Source organism: Stenella coeruleoalba, assembly GCF_951394435.1.
Source record: "Stenella coeruleoalba genome assembly, chromosome: 4".
NCBI classification, from domain to species: domain Eukaryota; kingdom Metazoa; phylum Chordata; class Mammalia; order Artiodactyla; family Delphinidae; genus Stenella; species Stenella coeruleoalba.
In genome coordinates this window covers 72,757,894-72,777,907 of record NC_137149.1, presented here as the reverse complement: position 1 = coordinate 72,777,907, position 20,014 = coordinate 72,757,894, and the positions used below count along the sequence as shown (strand labels likewise).

General features: G+C 45.2%; 1 protein-coding gene across 2 annotated transcripts in view; it reads left to right on the top strand.

The window, feature by feature from the left end:
- LNX1 (ligand of numb-protein X 1) overlaps nucleotides 1-20,014 on the top strand; it is a gene marked incomplete at both ends in the record, with an annotated part of 120,348 nt that overhangs the window by 8,418 nt on the left and 91,916 nt on the right. Inside the window, one exon of one of the 2 annotated variants that reach the window (XM_079920855.1) lies at nucleotides 7,006-7,191. The exons of the other annotated variant lie outside the window; for it this stretch is intronic. Within the exon in view, the coding sequence (XP_079776981.1) occupies nucleotides 7,100-7,191 (92 nt within the window). Of the gene's footprint in view, nucleotides 1-7,005; nucleotides 7,192-20,014 lie in introns of those variants that run through there. 2 annotated transcript variants of the gene reach the window in all.

The following is a 20,014-nucleotide window of genomic DNA, read 5'->3' as shown; positions in this document are numbered from 1 at the left end:
TGCCATGTGAGGTGACATATTCACATGTTCTGAGGATGAGTAGGTGGACATCTTTTGGGGGGGATGGTGGTCATTATTCTGCCCACTGCTGGAGTTTTGCAGGGGGGAAGGGTAGAGAGGAGAGAGACAAGGAAAGAAATAGGAGCACTCTCTGGAGAGAAAGTGGAAACACAGCAGTCCTTCCTCAGCCCCTGATCAAGAACTGATTTGGGGCCAAGAATATCCCTAAAAATTGGGATAAGATAGCACCTGGATCTGGGAGCAAGGCCGGAGCAGAAGTGGTGCAGGGGAAGGGCTGGGAAGAGGCGGGAGGCGGGGTGTGCTCTGGGGTGCAGAAGAGAGATGACACAAGTGCACCTCAGCTGCCCAGAGTGGGAATTTTGTTCCCCTGCCCACGCAGGCCGTGTGACCCACACACCTCAAGGAAGCCTGGGGAAAAGACCTGCTGAACACTCAGCTGATAACGAGATGCACATGTGAAAGACAACAGTGAGGAAAGAACCCAAAGCTAGTTGAAATCATCTCTCTGAGCTGCGGCCTCAGAGTCCTTCACAGGCCCCCTCAGCACCCTCGACGATGAGGAAACTCTCATGGGGGAGGTGTTGGGCCCCATGCTTGCTGTGAGTCTCTCCACACTTGGGCTTCCTAAGTAGGTTGAAACCAACATTTCCAAAAATATGTTATATTTGGGCTTCCCTGGTGACGCAGTGGTTGAGAGTCCGCCTGCCGATGCAGGGGACGCGGGTTCGTGCCCCGGTCCGGGAAGATCCCACGTGCCGCGGAGCGGCTGGGCCCGTGAGCCATGGCCGCTGAGCCTGCGCATCCGGAGCCTGTGCTCCGCAACGGGAGAGGCCACACACACCAGTGAGAGGGCCATGCACTGCAAATATATATATGTTATATTTGTTAGTCATCAAATGCTTAATATACACTTCCTTCCCTCAGGCTTCCTGAGCATTAGCCAGGATTCAGAATTTGGAACTAATCCAGAGCCTGACTCTAGAGCCCTCTTGGGCCTTGGGCCTGTGACTGGGCGGGTAGACTACCTCTTCCTCCCCTTAGAAGAGAGGTTAGATTAAGTAGTTACTTAATACAAAAGTAATTAAGTAGTTACTTAGTTACCTCTGGAGTCCCTTAAACTAGGAAAACTCAGAGGTTACCAGAAGGCAAGCGTTTGCCTTACGTTCCCATATGACGCCTCCAGGCTGGTGGCTGCTTGTGTGTGAGTGTGGTCATATGTTTGTACTAGAAGACAGATTTATTTATCACTTTTGCATTCTTGGTTTCAGTATTTAAAATGTAATGAGTTAAAAAAAATATTCTTTCAGACTTCCCTGGTGGTCCGGTGGTTAAGATTCTGGGCTTCCACTGAAGGGGACATGGGTTTGATCCCCGATCAGAGAATTAAGGTCCCGCATGCAATGTGGTGCAGCTTAAAAAAAAAAAAAAAAATTCTTTGGCTGATGGCGCTTTGATGAATATAAACTAGGCAGGCTGAGAATCGACCTAGAATGGAGAACTTCACTGTAATTCTGGCTGAGAACCACTGGGAGACCGATGTGGACCCACACACGCCCTCCCAGGGGGTCCTAGAGAGCTAAGGGTTCAGGGCTTCATGAGAAACTCCGCATGTAGGTTTCTCCACCTGTACAATGGGTATTTATGTCAGTTGGCTCCTTGGATACTAAGCTCTTGCAGAAATGAATCACATTTAGAATGTTTCCATTGTCCCTTTAGAAAAGAACATGTGTTCGAGAACTGTTTTCCCAAGGTCTCTGTTCATGGCCTGTCCATAGGATCACGCTAATGATAACAGTAGACTTGAGCCAGGGATGCTGGCTGTGTTTCTGCAGAATTCATGTCATTTGTAAACATTGTTATCCTACTACTTCAGACCCTGGGTTGAATGTAAATCCTGAAGTCAAACGTGTAGGACCAACCGTGAGTGTGCATGCCTAGTTGGACCAGCAATGACGTGGACAACTATCTCTGACTTCCGACTAGAGGGTTCTTCTGTGGAAGTAGATCTGAGCGTGTGAGCTAATGTTTGGAATTTTCTGGATAATTCTGTTGACTTCTGCCCTCTTAGATGCTAGCAGACTCCTGTCACATGAGTCTACTCTAAAGAATGCCCACGAGGGCGATGGGCTTGTTGAGTCAAATGGCAGCCTCCCCAACCAAGGGACGTTGGCAGTGGACATGGTGAGGGCACAGTAGAGGGTCAATTCAATGCATCTCTCTTGACCCAGACCAGCAGTGAGAGGGCACGTGGAGGCGAAGCTTTTCCTTCCTTGATCCTGAGTGGGAGTTATCTTAGCCTCAAGGCTACAGCTTTATGCAATATCATCATCTGCATATATAATATTTATCAAGGATCCACAACAGGCCAGGCCCAGAATGAAAGAAAAATCTATATAAGCCATGATTTCTGCCTCTGAGAAAATGACCTTTGAAAGGTAAAAGAGAGAATTTGAAAACACATACACATTGAATTTTTTCATGGGACAAGTCACGTTGCTCTAGAGTTTCTGTCTCATGGAAGATAATAAAAATGGGAGATAGTGAAGTTGACCCTCCTTCAGCATTTACTGGCATGAATAAAGAGCTCATTGTTCAGTGTTTTGAAAACATCCCTGAATGAAAACGTGATGCATTAGCACACCTGACTGAAGGTTCTCTAGAGGTTATTTTCTTGATTAACTTTAAGCCCAATGTCCTGGAACTTTCTTCCCCAAAGGCCTACCCTGGAACCTCTCCTGACCTTTTCTTCTATCAGGGGCCCTTTTCTGGAGTGTGTTCCATAAACACAGGCTCAGCTAGCTGCCTACAGGGCAGGGAAGATTTTACTGCCAGAGTGAAGGTCTGGGGAGTATTACCCTACGGAAAGGTGGGCAGGTGACAAGTCATGTTGGCCATTTCAGCCTGGGTCAACATCTCCACCCTAACTGTGTTTGACATACATCCTTCATGTGACTTTCTAACCGTGAACTCAATTTTCTCCTGGCCCTACCTGGCTGAGGTCTGCTCTTTTAGCTCTCCTGGGCACAAAAGAGATGGGGCAATGCCTTTGCGTTACTTTCTGAGAGAACCATTGAGTGCCCATCAGATTATGCTCCAAGCAATTCTTTAAAGAAACCACAGGCTCCTGGGCACTTATTTCCAGAAATCTTCCTTACCTTTTTCCTTTCTTCCTGGACATTTTATTATCCGTCCATATACATGCTCAGTCTCTGCCATCACTCTCATAAAGTATGAAGTCCTTTTTTGCTAATTTGCCTCTGATCAAGAAAGATTGGTCCAAAAAATGGTCTCTTTAACTGAGTTGAATTCTCTTTCATTCAACAAATATTTATTGAGCATCTACTGCATTCTGGGCACTGTGGTGAGGACACAATAGAGAACAGGACCAGTAGAACTCCTGCCCTAAACGAATTCCCTGTCTAGTGAAGAGAAAAGAGACAGGAAAACAGGAGGTGATTGGTGATGGGTGATGTCTGAGCTGACATTTAAGGATAAATAGGACTCAGGCAGGCAGAGCCTGGGTGCATTGATTAGGGTTAGGACTGTTTACTAGCAAGGAAGCTACACAGCAATCCATGAGCATTTGAAGGTAGGATTTTATTTGCAAAAGATTGTATTAGGTAGGATTATATCTGATGGCAGGTAATAAAAAATTCAGGTTATATTGTTCTAACTGTGTAAAAGTTTTCTTGTTCTCATTTAACACAAAGTCAGGGGCTAGGAAGCCCACAACTAGTATGATGTTGCCATGATGCCGTCAGGAATCCAGGCTCCTGATTTTCGATTAGCATTCATCCTCAAGTTTGTCACCTCATGACCGCAAGATGGCTGTTCAAAATCTGTCATCACATCCAAGTTCCATGCGGAAAGAACCAGGCAGGAAGGGCAAAATGCAATGTACAAACTGAGACTCCCTCCTTTAAAGAGCTTTCTGGGATGCCTAACCCAGTCATTTCTTCTTATACCTCATTGGCTAGTATCATGTTACATGGCTGCCTATCTATAGGAGAGGCGAAGTGCATCACCACCACGAACAAAACCTGGGTGCTGTTCAAAGGAAGAAGAGTAGGGCTTCCCTGGTGGCGCAGTGGTTGAGAGTCCGCCTGCCGATGCAGGGGATGCGGGTTCGTGCCCCGGTCCGGGAGGATTCCACGTGCCGCGGAGCGGCTAGGCCCGTGAGCCATGGCCGCTGAGCCTGCGCGTCCGGAGCCTGTGCTCCGCAACGGGAGAGGCCACGGCAGTGAGAGGCCCGCGTACCGCAAAAAAAAAAAAAAAAAAAAAGGAAGAAGAGGAAATTAGATATTGGATAAGAGACCAGCAGTTTCTGCAAGAGCGACAGAAGCAAAAACAAAAAACAATAACTTCATTTTTATATTGCATCATATATCCATTACTGCATCTTATCCTATGGAAATACAAGGAGGTGGAAGGCAGACATCCTTCTTTTTTCACAAAGACTTGGAGAAGCAATCTGACCTTACCAAGGTTATCAGAAATACAATCCAATACACTCTGAAGCCCACAGTATGTGTTATATATGAAATTGTTTATGAGTTATGCTCTATACAGTAGATCTTGGACATTCAAGAAGAGTATGTCCCAGGACTCTGAAACTCTATATTCAAGAAAAGACTGTAACATGCCACATCCCTAATAGAGCAGCAGGAAAGAAAGGTCAGGACCAGAATAGCAAAGCCTCTTGAAAATAGATGCTGAGCTAGCTGCCAGCTAGGCTTATCCACTATTACTAGTGGCTGTTAATAACAGCATTTATAACAATAGCTAACACTCATTGAGTCCTTTGTTCTTACAGGCATTATTTCATTCCACCTTCGTAACAACACTGTGAGTTAAGCATACTATCATTGTCTTTCCTCTACAGAGGAGGATATGGAAGTTCAGAGAGGTTAAGCAACATGCCCAGTGTCACACAGCTCATTCGTGGCAGAGCTAAGGTTCAGATTCAAGCCTGTTTGACTACAGCATCTAAATTCCAAACCTAATTTCCTTTTTACGGCTCTTCACTGGATCTGACTCACTCTTGCATACCAGACAAAGAGAATGGAATTCAAATTAGGACCTCAAAAAATTATAAATTAATAGATGCCATGCTTTCTCAAGGTTGCTTATCTTCAGATCTAAAGTGTCGGAGTTAAATCTGTACATTCTCAGGGTCTACCGTAGTTAACTCTTTCATCCCTGCCTTGGGTGAATGCAGATCTCTGATGCCAAATTCCCTCTGACTACACTGTTTATTGCACGTGGTGTCATCCCGGAGATTTTTGTCTGGTCTTCTTCCTGTGAAGTGGAGTTTGCTGTAATTGCTTGGTTGTCATTAATGTAACTATCCCTTTGAGCCATTTCTTTTTTTTTTTTAATCTTTATTGGACTATAACTGCTTTACAATGGTGCATTACTTTCTGCTTTATAACAAAGTGACTCAGTTATACATATATATATGTTCCCATATCTCTTCCTTCTTGCGTCTCCCTCCCTCCCACCCTCCCTATCCCACCCCTCTAGGTGGTCACAAAGCACCGAGCTGATCTCCCTGTGCTATGCGGCTGCTTCCCATTAGCTACCTATCTTACGTTTGGTAGTGTATATATGTCCATGCCACTGTCTCACTTTGTCACAACTTACCCTTCCCCCTCCCCATATCCTCAAGTCCATTCTCTAGTAGGTCTGTGTCTTTATGCCCGTCTTACCCCAGGTTCTTCATGACATTTTTTTTTCTTAGATTCTATATATATGTGTTAGCATACGGTATTTGTCTTTCTCTTTCTGACGTACTTCACTCTGTATGACAGACTCTAGGTCCATCCACCTCACTACAACTAACTCAGTTTCGTTTCTTTTTATGGCTGAGTAATATTCCATTGTATATATGTGCCACATCTTCTTTATCCATTCATCCCTTTGAGCCATTTCTATTAAGGTTTAGGCCTTCAGTTAGCAAAATGGATTTTAATGTTCGTAAATATAATATGAGCTAGAAGGAGAGGAGTCTGGGGCTTCTGTGGCATTCCAGAGCTTAGGCATGCAAAGTAGCCCTAGTGTTAAGATAGACAGTACAGTCTAGAATCACAGATCTCAGTGCTGGAAGAGATGTTATGGCCCAGCCTCTACAGAACCAGGTAGGTAAGGCATTATTAACTCTATTTCAAAGAGGAGACGACTGAAGCTCAGAGCTTCAGTGAAATGCCCAGAATCCGACAGCTAGTACCAGAGCCTAATTCAGTTATTCAGGGGTTATGCAGGATGAATGGAGTGACTTGTTCTTACAGATCAGGAGCCTATATACACTGTTTGGACAGAACTTTTTGTCTGTCTGTCAAGGCTCTTTATTAGTCTCAGAGAGAATGACAGCGCCTATTCTGACATAGGGACAGTTTGCAGCTTAACAAGGAAACCATCACTTCTCTCGCCTCTGACAGTGTAGTCAGGACAGCACCAGGTAAAATACCTTAAATGCATATTCTAAATATACGTGTATAAGTGGAGTTGGTTCACTTTAACATTCCTGTGTCACAGTATCCAAAGATTCACATTGAGCTCAGAGCTCCAGGCTGTGTTCTAGAAATGCTGATTTCATCCAGTGTCTTCCTCCAACAAGCTGGAGGACAGCTTCTGAGTATTTGCTTATTCACATGGTGGGCTCTGAATAAGCCATGTTCACGCCCTCTTCCAACACAGATTAGCTTCCCGCCCATCTGCTCCCAGCCAGTGATGTAGATGTACCAGCTGCTTCCCAAGAACCAGTCGGCATCCTGTAGGAGGGGCAGGTCCCTTTCCCAGGTCCCTTTCCCTGCTGCCTGCTCTCAGCCTCAGCCCTCTCGCCAACCACGGTGGGTCCCTCCGTTCTCACTTCTCCCCATCTGAGAATCAGAGCACACAAACCTCTTATGAGCCCATGATTTAGCAGCACAGCTCCAGCTCAGGGCTCTAAGTCTGATTCTCTATGATCTACTGATTGTGGGAACATGGCAAGGGTTGTTTAAAGGGACTGGGCTGGGCTGGGCCCCTGCAGCTGACAGACAGAAGGTGGCTGGGGAAAAAGCTGCCCTCTAATCGGAAAATGAAGGCGCTTCTGTTGCTGGTCCTGCCTTGGCTCAGCCCTGCCAACTACACTGACAATGTGGGCAACCTACACTTCCTGTACTCAGAACTGTGAGTCCCCCTCTCACCGTGCCTGCCTGTGTTTGTGTATTGGGTATGGTCGGGGGTGGGACCTGAGTCCGTTTCTTGGCTGGTATGTCGGTTTAGAGGAATAAATTCCACATGCACTGGATGCACTTGGACGAAACACACTGCCGGCAGTTTAAAGCAGCGTGCTTAGCTGTCTGTGACTTAACAAAAAAACCACCATCTTATTGATGCAGTGCTTTCCCAACAAGGCGTTTTTTTCCCTGCTTCTGTGCCAACACTGCTTTCTCTTTTTTGGTACTCTGCTTTTTCTCAATAGATGTGTCTTCTCTTCCTTCCATAAATAGAACCAAAGAACAGAGGCTGAATGCACAGATGTGCAGTCTCTATCAGGCATTTCTAGTTATGAGCAGATAGCATCCTTTTTTGAGACAGTCGGTCTCCATACCTGCAAACACAAAGAGTATCAGTACAGGGGCAAGATAGCCCTATAGGTAAAAAAAACCTCTACATCCATTTTGTTTTTATTTTTGATAATTTTTATACATGGGAAAGCAGAAAGAACGCTGCAGTGAACACCCACATTCATGTCACCTAGATTTAATGATTAACATTTTGTCACTTTTGCCTCATTTGTTTTATTTTTTTTACAGAAGTGGTTTGGAGTAGATTGCAGTCATCATAACATTTTACCTCTAAATATTTCATTATGCATCTCTAAAAAAGAAAGACGTTTTCCACCATGACCTATGTCCATTTTGTAAGGGGAAATGACTCATGTCTCCAACCTTTAGAGTGATATGTTTCTGGTTCTTTTTTGTTAATAAGCTTTGAAAGAGGATTGCAGACTGATGTGAACAGCTTCTAGCAATCAGGTGAAAGGTGCTGCTGTGTGTGCCTCAGTGTTTGCAGAACTTACAAAAATGTAGTTCTCCTTACTCACCAGAGCGGTAAAAATAGCAAGAGTTGGCTTATGTATAAATCAGAGTCAGTGGGCAAATGAAGAGGACTCTATAAACAGAGTCCAAAGAGCCCAGACTAGAAAAGCTTGACTGGCCAGATTTAGACAGAGATCCCCACATGTTTAGATATAACCAGTGCCTCTGTTATAGTTAGACAGACTAACCAATTTGCCCAGCACAGTAGATGCTCAATAAATGCTCCATAAGTAGAGAAAAGAATGAATGACCTGGGTCTTTGGAGGCACGTCATTCATTTTGAGGACTCTTCATTTCAGGATTTCCTGGTCCTACCTTATTGGAATGTTACCCCAGTCCACCTTGGATAAGAAGGTTCAAAGAGAAAGTACCTAGCTTAAGCCTGAATAGTGAGCATCTCCGGGGTGATGATGACATTGTGGAAGCTTTTCTAGAAAAATATGCAATGGCAGAATTAACTGGGATGGTGAAAAGGCCCTTTCCTCTCTCTTGATGGATGCCGAAGGTACCTATGAAATCTAGTGCCCAAAAGCATTCCTCCCCACCCTTGTCACCGGCACCCCTCCACCTCCACCCCCAGCCCCCATCTGCTATCCTTGTTAGTTGCTGTATTCATTTCCTAGGGCTGCTGTAACAAATTACATACACAAAACAACACAAATTTATTCTCTCACAGTTCTGGAGGCTAGAAGTTTGAAATCAAGGTGTCAATAGGGCCACACCCTGTGAAGGCGGTAGGGGAGAATCCTTCCTTGCCTCTTCCAGCTTCTGGTGGCTCCCGGCATTCCTTGGCTTGTGGCTGCATCCCTCCAGTCTCTGCCTCCGTCTTCACATGGCCTTCCACTGTGTGTGCTCTCTAATTCTACATCTTCTTCTCTTCTTATAAGGACACTTGTCACTGGAGTTAGGGCCCACCTGGATAATCCAGGATGATCTCATCTTGAGAGCCTTAGCTTAATTGCATCTGTAAGACTCTTTATCCAAGTAGGGTCACATTCACAGGTTCTGGGTGGCATATCTTTTGGGGGCCACCATCCAACCCACGACAGGTGCTAATGAGGAGCCTTTCCATTGAGTTACTTTCTGTTTTATAGCCTAATTAAAGGAAGGCTCTTCATACTGGCTTACCGTTTTCTTTTCTGCACACACATGAATCAAAGGCAACTTCTGTGTTGAATAACTGAGCGAACGCAAGCTGCCCATTCTTTCTGAAATGTGAAGCAATCCAGGAAGCGTGACGCCAGAAAAGTGCAAAGACCATGTTCCCATACTGATTTGACAGAACTTTCTTGGAAGCTTCCAGTTGCTAGGGATGCTTTATAAGAGAATCCTGTGCAGCTGTTACCTGATGCTGCTGGTGATCATGAACTAATTGGTGAATTAATGACACATTGCAGGTACTGTGGCAGGTGCTGGAAGGAATACGGGCAATAAAAAATTAGTCACACTACCCACCCTCTAGGAGCCGAGGATCTGATTGAGAAGACAACATTTATGCAGATAAGAAATATAAACAATGATCCAAGGCATAAGAAGATAAGTCTTTTAAACAGTAGGGCAGGTAACCGGTTGAGAGGAGGTGGAGATTGTGCATTTCGGTGAAATTGATCAGGGCAAGCTTGGGGAGAAGTTGGGGGTTTGAGTCGGATCTTGAAGTAATTAGGGAGGAATTAGGCAGAGTCAGAACTGGAGGGAGAAAGCAGTTTCAGGCAGGGTCAGTTGCACTGGTAAAAAGGGCTAGGAGTTGGCTAACCCTTTGGTTGGTCAGCAAAGGTTTGGAAAACAACTGAGAGCCGTGCGTGGTACCGTGGGTCTGCTCAGCATTCTCAGAGCGGGGGCCATCGGGTGATGAGGTGCTACCATAGGCCGCTGGGATCTCGAAGGTGGAGGGGACTCATTGGGAAGCGTGAGAAGCCAGGCTTCCCCCTGCCACCCTCGTCTGAGCTTTGGCATCCGGTGAGGCTGGCCCTGTGTCCCGAACTTCCAGCCGCAGAGCTCCTCCTGGATTTTCCTTTCTCTCTGACACTAAGGCTCTCTCAGGCTGAGTCCTGTTCCCTCAGGGCCCCACTGGAAAACTGGAGCTAATCCAGTAAACGGATTCAAACTTAAGAGGTGGCACCTAGAGGTCTCAAACTCAAATGCCTACAGGAACCAGGCAGGAGTTATCTGAACATGGGATTCATTCGGGTATAAGACCAGAGGAAGAGGTGAGGCCTCTGAACAACTGCTGAGAAAATACATATATATATATAATGTCTGAAGGTATTTAAACCCAAAATAAAACAAAAACACCATGTCCAATCCAGCAGATCGCTTCTGCCCGGTTTGGCCTTGAGGGCCAAGAGTTTATGACCCTGGACAGCTGCTTCTTTAAACATTTCCGTGGACACCTGTTGCCATGACCCAGAGGAGAGTGAATTCCATGGAAGGAGCCTAAAACCAGAATATTTGGTGTAAAGGAGTCCCAGTCAGAGGTTAGGGGACAGGGAGTCTAGGACTACTCCCGGGGTCTACAAAAAACATGCCATAAGGATCAAGGGCAATGCTTTCTTCTACAAGCCCTCACCCGCCGGACTCCCACAAACTCTTTTTGAACTTCCTAGACCCCCAAGCAAATTTATGAAATAGACTTTGAGTCTAGTGGACCTGAGCACGGATCCAGCCTTCTCATCGTTCTGGGGCTATTTACAGCCTCACGCGTGACAAGACTTACAGGTGAATGAAGTCCTTGGAACAGCGGGGGTTCTGAGGACCCCCCCCCCCCCACACAGAAGTACCGAGGTCCCGCTTTGTCTTTTAAAATGCAGATGTTTGGGCTCTAAATCAATTCGCTAAAACAAAAATCTTGGCAGGGGAGGGTGCATCCGTTTTCATGCTTAAGTTCCCCAGGTGATCCTTATGGAGCCCATCCTATTTTCATGCTTAACAAGCTCCCCACGTGATTCTTATGGAGCCCATGCTATTTTCATTCTTAACAAGCTCCCCGCGTGATTCTTATGGAGCCCATGCTATTTTCATGCTTAACAAGCTCCCCACGTGATTCTTATGGAGCCCATCCTATTTTCATTCTTAACAAGCTCCCCAGGTGATTCTTATGGAGCCCATCCTAGTTTCATGCTTAACAAGCTCCCCAGGTGATCCTTATGGAGCCCATCCTATTTTCATTCTTAACAAGCTCCCCAGGTGATCCTTATGGGCACTATCATTTAAGAACCTTTAGCTTCAGTTCAGATGCAGACTCACTCTGACTCCCCCCCCATGGAAGATCGTCTCTGTGCGTCTCCTGTGCTGTGTATCGCCAGCAGCGTTCCTGTCCGTCTCCTCTGCCTGGTGAGTCCTTAGAAGGAGAGCTTTTTGAGAGATGTTAATTTCTGTACACCCAGCTTCTGTGCGGTATAAGCTTAAGTTGAACTAAATGAAATGGATTTGCCTCATGTCTTGGCTACTTCCTTGGCAAGCTGGCCTATCTCAGGTTTTGCAGGAAGCAGCACTGGGCATGAATAACTGAGAGGGCTGCTTCTGTGGTCAGTGATCTCCCATGGCTTTTGTAACGTTTGTTTAAATATTTTGTTTAGCAAAAATCCCAGGGAAAAACCTTAGAGTTTGGGGGGGTGGTGAGATGCATTTTATGGTCCAGCCCCTACTCTCAAGAGCCATTGACAGAAAATTGAAAGTTTTGTCATCTTTCCTTAGCCTTTCACATTTCTAGCTCCTACAGCCCCTGGAAAGATTTCTTACTTTGTGTCCTATTTTGGTAGATGCTGTGTTCACGCCCATGGTGTAAAGTTTGAGTGAGTTCTGAGTAGGCATACAGTGAGTTGGAGCCCTGTTTCTCAAAGTAGGTAACTGTCCTTTGTTTTAGAGATGAAGGTATCGATAAGGCAGCTAGGTGTGGTCGCTGGGGGATGAGAGGTCCCTGAAACTGGTGCTATTGCTGTAGCTGTGTGGCTTCTCGGAAAGCCAGGGCATGCTGGCTCTCTTTCTAGCTTACAGCCAAACATTCTTGGTTGGGAACCGGCATCACTATGAACAGTATCCATGCCCGTATCTGGAGACAAAAATTACACTCTGTCCCCTGACTCCTGTAGAAACAGTAGCTCTAAGGAGGGAAGGTTTATTCCCCCTAGAGTTTTGTGCTCGGGAAATTAAAATGAACAACTCCAGTTTTGCAACTTGAATCATTTAAGGTTGTGGAAAAATGTCTCCTGGAGAAACTGCCAGGTGCAGCAGGAGTTATGAGGCAGCCCTGTGTGTGTCGTTCCTGGGACACATGTCTCGGGTCCAAGGAGCCCAACCTCCCATAGCCTCCCTGGCAGAACTTCCTTGAAGCAACCTGTAAAACATACCTCTGACAAATCCCACTGTCTTTGTTGGGGTTCACGGGCCAAAAAGAGCCTTAAATCACACCCAGCTGGGCATTCTGGGCTTTTAAATGAGGAGATGGTTTGCCCTGGTCCGACTTCTCCATTTCCCCTTCTCTAGGTAAAGGTCATGCAACAGCACTGGCCTCCTCCCTGCTGGCTTCAGCCAGACTTGGCCATGAACTACACAGCCTGGGGAGGCATCTTTTTTTTTTTTTTTTTTTTTTTTGCGGTACGCGGGCCTCTCACTGTTGTGGTCTCTCCTGTTGCGGAGCACAGGCCCCGGACGCGCAGGCTCAGCGGCCATGGCTCACGGGCCCAGCCGCTCCGCGGCATGTGGGATCTTCCCGGACCGGGGCACGAACCCGCGTCCCCTGCATCGGCAGGCGGACTCCCAACCACTGCGCCACCACGGAAGCCCGGGAGGCATCTTTTTTTAAGGGCACAAGGCATATCTAGTTTGTTGCTGTTGGATTCTTTCTTGTGTGAATGAGTTGGAAGAGGGTTGAGGGAGAGGAGTGCAGTGGGATGACCTCAGCATCCTTTTCCTCCCCACTTCATTTGCACTGTGTTAACGACTCCCAACACTTTCCAAGTTTAAACCAATAGGGCGAATTCTATGGGTTTGCCAGGAAACGCTTTCCAAGTTGAGTCTCAAAGAAATTGTTTCTTTTTCATCAAAATTGAAGCGGGAAAAAAGAAAAAACTGCTGATCTCTGGATTTTTCTCATCGTATGTTTTGAGAATCTGAAGTTGAGTTTAGATTAGGACTTAGAAGGAAGGAGAGAGAGTTTACAGAGGAAATGGAGTGAGGTGGAGAAATCCTACTCCAATGGAGAGGAGCAAAGCCAGGGCCCATCTGGGTTCAGTGACTCTCGATGTCTTTCAAAGCGTGGCAGCTCCACACATGTCTAATAGGGCATTTTTCCCTAAATCTACAACTTGTGCATTTGGAAGGAAATTGAAGCCGCATGTTCCTGATTTATTTACACTTCACTCATCAAAATGGTGCTTTGTAATGATTCTTTGTCCAAAGAGCATAGTGATCCCGTTTAATGGTCTTATTTTTCTCCTTGAGAATTAGCAAGTTCTCTTTTGCCAGCAGAAACGCAACACCAGTCCCAAACCATTTGCTTTCTGGTCTAAAAGGCAAAACCCGAGGGCTTCCAGGTACCACTTCAGTGCTTGGCAAATTGTGTCTTTCCTGGTGTCACCTGATTATGTCAGGTGGATGAGAGACAGTGGGGATTTTTTTTTTATATCAGGCCTCACTGATTGCTTTATGTTTGGTGATTTTTTTATTTTTATGATAAATCTCAGCACAAAAGTAGAGTCTAAGGAATCCCCATGTACCCTAATACCCACCTCCAGTAATTAACAATTCATGGATATCTGTTTTCCTCTATATCCTCCTTTGAAGCACATCTCGAGCATCATACTTCATCTGCTAATACGAAACGTTTTAGTATTTACCTCTAAAGGATAAAGATTCTTGAGAAATGTAACCATAACACTAATATCACACCAAAACAACCATAATGCCTTAATATCGAATATGCAGCCAGTTCAAATTTTCCCTTTTGCCTCATAACTTTTTATAGTTTGTTTGAATCGTGATCTAAATAAACTTTACACATTACAGCTGGTTGCCATATCCCAAGTCCTCCTCCCTTCCCCCTCCAGACTCCATGGAAACAAAGGTGTTCTTGAGGTAAATTCTGAGGAATATAACTTTGGAAAACTCCCGATACTGGGTTAGTAGCTGAAAAAGAAAAATACAGCAATTATTTTAATTTCCTATCAAATTGAAGGAAATGTAAGGAAGACACGGTCCAAAGCACTGAACAATCTTGTGAATTTAACCAAGATGGGTGTTCTTGATGACCTTGTCACCCAGAAGCTTTAAGAGAGAGAACTAAAGAGGATGGGGAAATATCTTTTCCCTAAGGTGATAATCTCCCAATTTTTTTCATCACAGACCTGTATCAATAAATTTGTTCATATGCCTGTCATACGTATGATTATTTATAAATTATGCACATGTAGTACTGTATTATATCCATTATAAGACATACAAAAATATTGTTAAAGGATCAGGAAATTCTACATAAGAGTTCTATTACCGTCTCCCCACATTCCTCACGGGTGTCATCACTTTGGAGACCACCGTGGAGGAACAGGCTCTCCGGACTGGTTGGCATCAGAACACAACCCCTTCATTAAAGTAAACAGGAAATTTCCCACTGCCAGTCTGTGGGATTGGCCTTGGAAGGGCAGGAAATGGCCTTTATCTGCAAGCCAACGAAAATTTGCAGGCGAGAGAATCAGACCTCTTTTCTCCTAGTTATTTTCCCTCTTCTTGACCATCATTCCTTTTGCCTGGCCCATGTGGACCCCACTCTCTTCCAGCTTCCTCTACCCCGAACTGCACCTGCTTTCATAAACCCCAAGAGTGGGTCCAGGGGGGGCTCCAGGGTTATGAAAACTGAAGCATTTATTTTTTAATTTTATTTTTTTATACAGCAGGTTCTTATTAGTTATCTATTTTATACATATTAGTGTATATATGTCAGTCCTAGTCTCCCAATTCATCCCACCACCACCACCCACCCCGCTTTCCCCCCTTGGTGTTCATACAGAAAACTGAAGCATTTAGAGGAGTCCTCTTCAAACAAACAGAATCATGAATCCACACTGGCTAGGTCCCTGGTCAGGTTCTTGGAAGGGCTCATGCATGCCTTGAGGTATAATCATAGGTCTTAGAGTAACCCCCCTTCCTGTGACAGCACTGAGATACCAACCGTCTGTCTGTGTCCCTCCCCCTTCTTATTTCTCTTTCAGTTCCCTATAGAACTTGCTCTGGGAACTCTGGTGCCCCTCTAAGCCCACTGCTCCTGTGTTTAACTCCTGCCTAACCAGAGCTTTCTTGATGATCAGTGGGCCAAGGGAATACCTGTGGCCCCTTCCCCACCCTCTTCCTTCATTGGCAGTTCTACCCGTAATCAAGTGGCCCACCACTTGAAGGTTGGAGGTGAGATAACTTGGTGACTAAAGGCACATGCTCAGGAGTCAGGCTGACTCAGCCTCCTATTCAGTCTCTGCCAGCTGAGCAACCTTGGGCAAGTTACTTAGCCTCTCTGAGCTTTTTCTCGTCTATAAATGAGAGTAGTAACACCTCTCTCACAGATTGTGAGTATTGAATGCAGTTAAATAAAGCATTTAGTACAGTTCCTGGTACATAGCAAACCCTTAAATTATGGGTTTTATTAGTAATAGCAGTAGTTATTAGAACAACTCATCAATTCTAAGATACTTCTTAGTATGAGAGTAGGCTGCATCTTGTAAGTGGCACTATACAAAGATAATGGGAAGTGCTGCTTTTTTCTATTTCTGTAAAATAATGGTGCACCTACAATAGATGGAGTCTTTGATTTAATGACATCTGATAATAACTAAACTTCATCCACTGTGAGCAGGGATGGGCTAAGTTCAGGGAAATGGAGTTGTTGAAACCATACATTCCCTCCCTCCTTCCCTCCCTCACTGAAGAGGTAGGTAAGTGCCTTACCTGAGCTGAGAAAGGGGTGACTAGCATTCCTGGGTGAAGCCTGGGGAGGCACCTGAGCCATCTGTCAGTGGATGAGGGCCTCGCCTCCTACACAACTCTGCTTCCGTGGTGGGTCCTTCTCTCTGGACCTTCTTCCACGCTTCCTCCCTGCAGTCATTCCTCACCACTTAGCTCCTTGTTACCTTGACATTGCAGCTCCTACTTCTCTTTTCCTCTTTCCTACCCATCTTCCCCCTTCCCCAGTTTGCATAGGAACGCTGGATCCAGCATGTCTCTTGGCTGGTGGAGTCCGTGGCCCAGAGCCATGGTTTTTTTCCGAGCCAAAGGGGGCTGTGGAGATGATCCAGCCCAGTCTGCCCATTTTGTAGAAGAAACTGAGGTCTAGTAATTCACCCAAATAACTCAGTCCTACCAGTAACAAGCTGTGTGACCTCAAACAAGTCATGACATTTTTGGGGAAACTGCTAACGCATTCATTATTCTAATGTTTCCTCAGGAAACAATAAAACTGGAGTTAGTTGTTAAAACTTTAACAGCTTTGGGCAAAGCAATGGCATAGATGTGATATAATGATGCGTGGGACCACACACGTTGCCTTTAAGGAAGTGAGTGTCCTCTGAGGGTATATGAACGCCTGGGCATGCTCAGAGAGGCCTATCGTGGGACTTCCTTGATCAATTTTGTACAAATGCGACCTGAGGCCATTTGACAATAATACAGCTTCATACTGGAATGTGGCAGTCCAAGGATTTTCACATAATTCCAAGGCTTTCATATACAAATGGTGGCAGCAGAGAGGCGGAGCCCAATCATGAAGCAGTTACAATTAGAACCGTGGCTTCAGAAGTCACTCCGATCTGAGTTCAAGTTCTGGCGCATCACTTACCAGCTGTGTAACTTTGGATAGATTAATTACTTCAGCTGGGCCCCAAGTTTCTCATCCTTACATCAGTTTTTAATGATGGTACCTACCCCATGGGGTAAAAATTAAATATACACACGAAGCACTTAGTAGTTGCTTGGAGCATTGCAAGGACGCTGTAAACATTAGCCATGGTGATGGTCAACTACCTCATTTGAACCTCATAGCAAATGTAGTGAATCCCCATCTTATTGATGAGACAACTAAGCATCGTTGAGGTTAAGGAAGTTCCCTGAGATGATCCAGCCATCCTGGAATGCAGGCATCCTGATTCTAGGACCAGGGCTGCTTTTCCTCTGCATCTCCCTTTGCTGCCATGGAGATGGCATTGCTGGGGTGTGTCTCGGGTTGCTCCAAGCCTTTACAATTCACTAGAGCCAGGCTGGGGGACTGAGATGGATTCTGAACCCACAAAGTAAACTGCTTTATAGATGAAACTTTTCTGGGTGAACTATTTGGGTAGTTTCTCCGGTCAGTTGAAATTATGCTAAAGACTTTCTAGCATGTACAACTATTTTTTTCCACTGGAGTAGGCATAAGGGGGCTGACTACAAGTGGTCCCAAAGACGTTCTTTAAAGTGGTCAGCCAAAAATGTTTTTTGGCCTCATGAGCTAATTGACGATAGATTAAGAGGATCAAAGGGATTCTGTTGCAAATGCATTTGGAATAACCCTTCCCTCCAAGATGCTGCTGCAGTTTTTATAGAAAAACATCTGGACACCATCAAAAGTAGAAGCTCCCTGCACCCTCACTCCCCACCCCATGTGACAAACCCTGTGAAGGTCGGAAGTGTCATCAGGGATGTGCAAGTCACGTAGCATTATGGTCATGAGTGTGGACTCCAGAGAACCAGACAAACCCTGGACCTGTCCCTTGCTGAGTGTGTGTCTTAGCTGCCCTAACCTCCGAGATCGGCCTTATGGAGGACTAAGTGAGATCACATGCAGCTCCAGTACCATGCCTGCCACGTGAGCATTAATGACCAATGCGAGCTCTTCTTATGCTTCCGTCTTTGCTGCTCTACAAGCCAACTTCCTTTCTTGGCTCCCTGCGTATTTTTCTATTTTAAAAAGATACCCATGTGGTGGGATTGGGTGGTGGTGTCAGTGTCTGAGTTCTAAAGTCTTCTCCCTGAAGAGGTTCCCCTCTTTTGATCTCCTTGGATTCTACTCAGGATAGCAGCCCAACTCCATCAGGGAATTATAATTCCTCTTAACAACACAGAAAAACGATTCAACCCCTGAGAGGTACTGATTCTCCCTGAAAAGGCCCCAAACACTTATAGTTAGCTTCAGAGAATTTGAAAGTCCAAGTAGCAACTAGACGGGAATGGTATCTAGGACTCAAATACAGGATGGTTGAGGGTAAAGGAGACTATGAAAAAGCATTCTTTGTAACTCAGGCAATTGTTTCTTTAGTTACAAAAGAACCGGACAATATAGGTTATTCTGTGGGAAATGTGGTCAATTTGTTTTTTAATCCCCCGTTCAGTTGCTTGGCATCAGTAAAGAAAGCATCCGGTCAATGAATTGATTTTCTCACCTTTCACTCACTTTCTCTGCACACAGGTCCATCTCCCCTTAGTTCCTTGGTTTGGTTGACAGAGTTAGATCAAGGCATGTGGACCTCCGAGGAATCCAGTGATTTGGTTCGCCTTCAGATTCTTTATTTAACAAAAGCAGGGAATTTCTATTCATGAAAACAGTACCTTACAGAAACAGACTGACTGCTTGGTACAGTAGACATAAATTAATATTCTGGAAGAATCCAGCGAGACATTTCCCACTTCTTAGAAGTTCTCATTCTCTGTTCAGCGTTTTGTTTTATAAGTGTGGGGGTTTTTTTGTTTTTAAATTTTCCAAACTAGGCAACCAGTGGTAGATGAATTAGTGTGCATTTAGGTAAGGAAAAGAAAGCATTCATTTCTGGGAAGCGTATAATCTAATAAATATCTATTGAGTGCCTATGAAATAGCAGGCATGTTCGAGACTGAGGATTGTGCAATAAATATATATTCCAGTGAGAGGGCAGTAAGCAAGACAATAGCATATCAAATAGAAATAAGCGTTGTGAAATAGCATCTCTTTGCCCTGGTTTATTGCTATAAGGAAGACTCTCTTACGTAAAGGAAGAGACACTTGAGCAGAAACCAGAAGGCAGTGAGGGAGGGAGCTGTGAGGGCATCTGATGTTGGGACGAGCGTGGGCTTTGGAGTCAGGCTGTGCTGTTTGCAAACCCTAGATCTGACACTTTCTAGTTCTACGTCTCCTTATGTGGCCTTAACCTCTTTGGCCTCGGTTGTCTCATCTGTGAAATGGGAATGGTGAGTCCTACAGCACAGGATTCCTGTGAGCAGCCAGTGATACCCGCGGAAAAAGAGCTGGCATCTGGGCGTGCTGGGCGATGTAACTTCCCGCTGCTTCTGCTTTCATCTTTCTTTGCTGGATTATTCCTGAACGAGGGTGGGGGAGGGATTTGTACCTAGTTAAACCTTACTCTGGGTCTCATGCTCTGAATATAGTTTACATTGGAACGTCAAATACCGATGACCTCCCTCTCCACACACCCCCATTCTTGTTTGGTGTGAATTCATGGTTAATTTTCTCATCCCTAAATTGTGTTGTTTTCTCTCTTTCTCCAGCTTGTTCATATCATTGTCTTCAGTGGATTCTCTCCAGTTGCAGATGTGTCTCTGTCTAACCTAACCTAGTTTATTTCTTTTTCTTCCACCTGTCTCCCATCTTCTGTGGCTCTCTCCACCTGGGTGTCATCCATAAATTTTCTGACACCCCATCTCGGGTCATCCATCAGGGTAACGATTGAGACTGATGTGATGGTGGATTGTTAAGACACCTTCTGAAACACGTCCCTATGACTGTGCTTAATACCTTCTTTGTTTGAAATTTCTGTCCATTTTCAGCCCCCCTTCTGAATCTTTAGACTCCTAGTGGAAATAAAATCTTTCCCAAGACACGGCATGTTCACCTTAATGCCCCCTTCCCCATCCCTTTCCGTTCTTAACTACAACAAGAACTGTATTAAAGTCTTCAACATAAT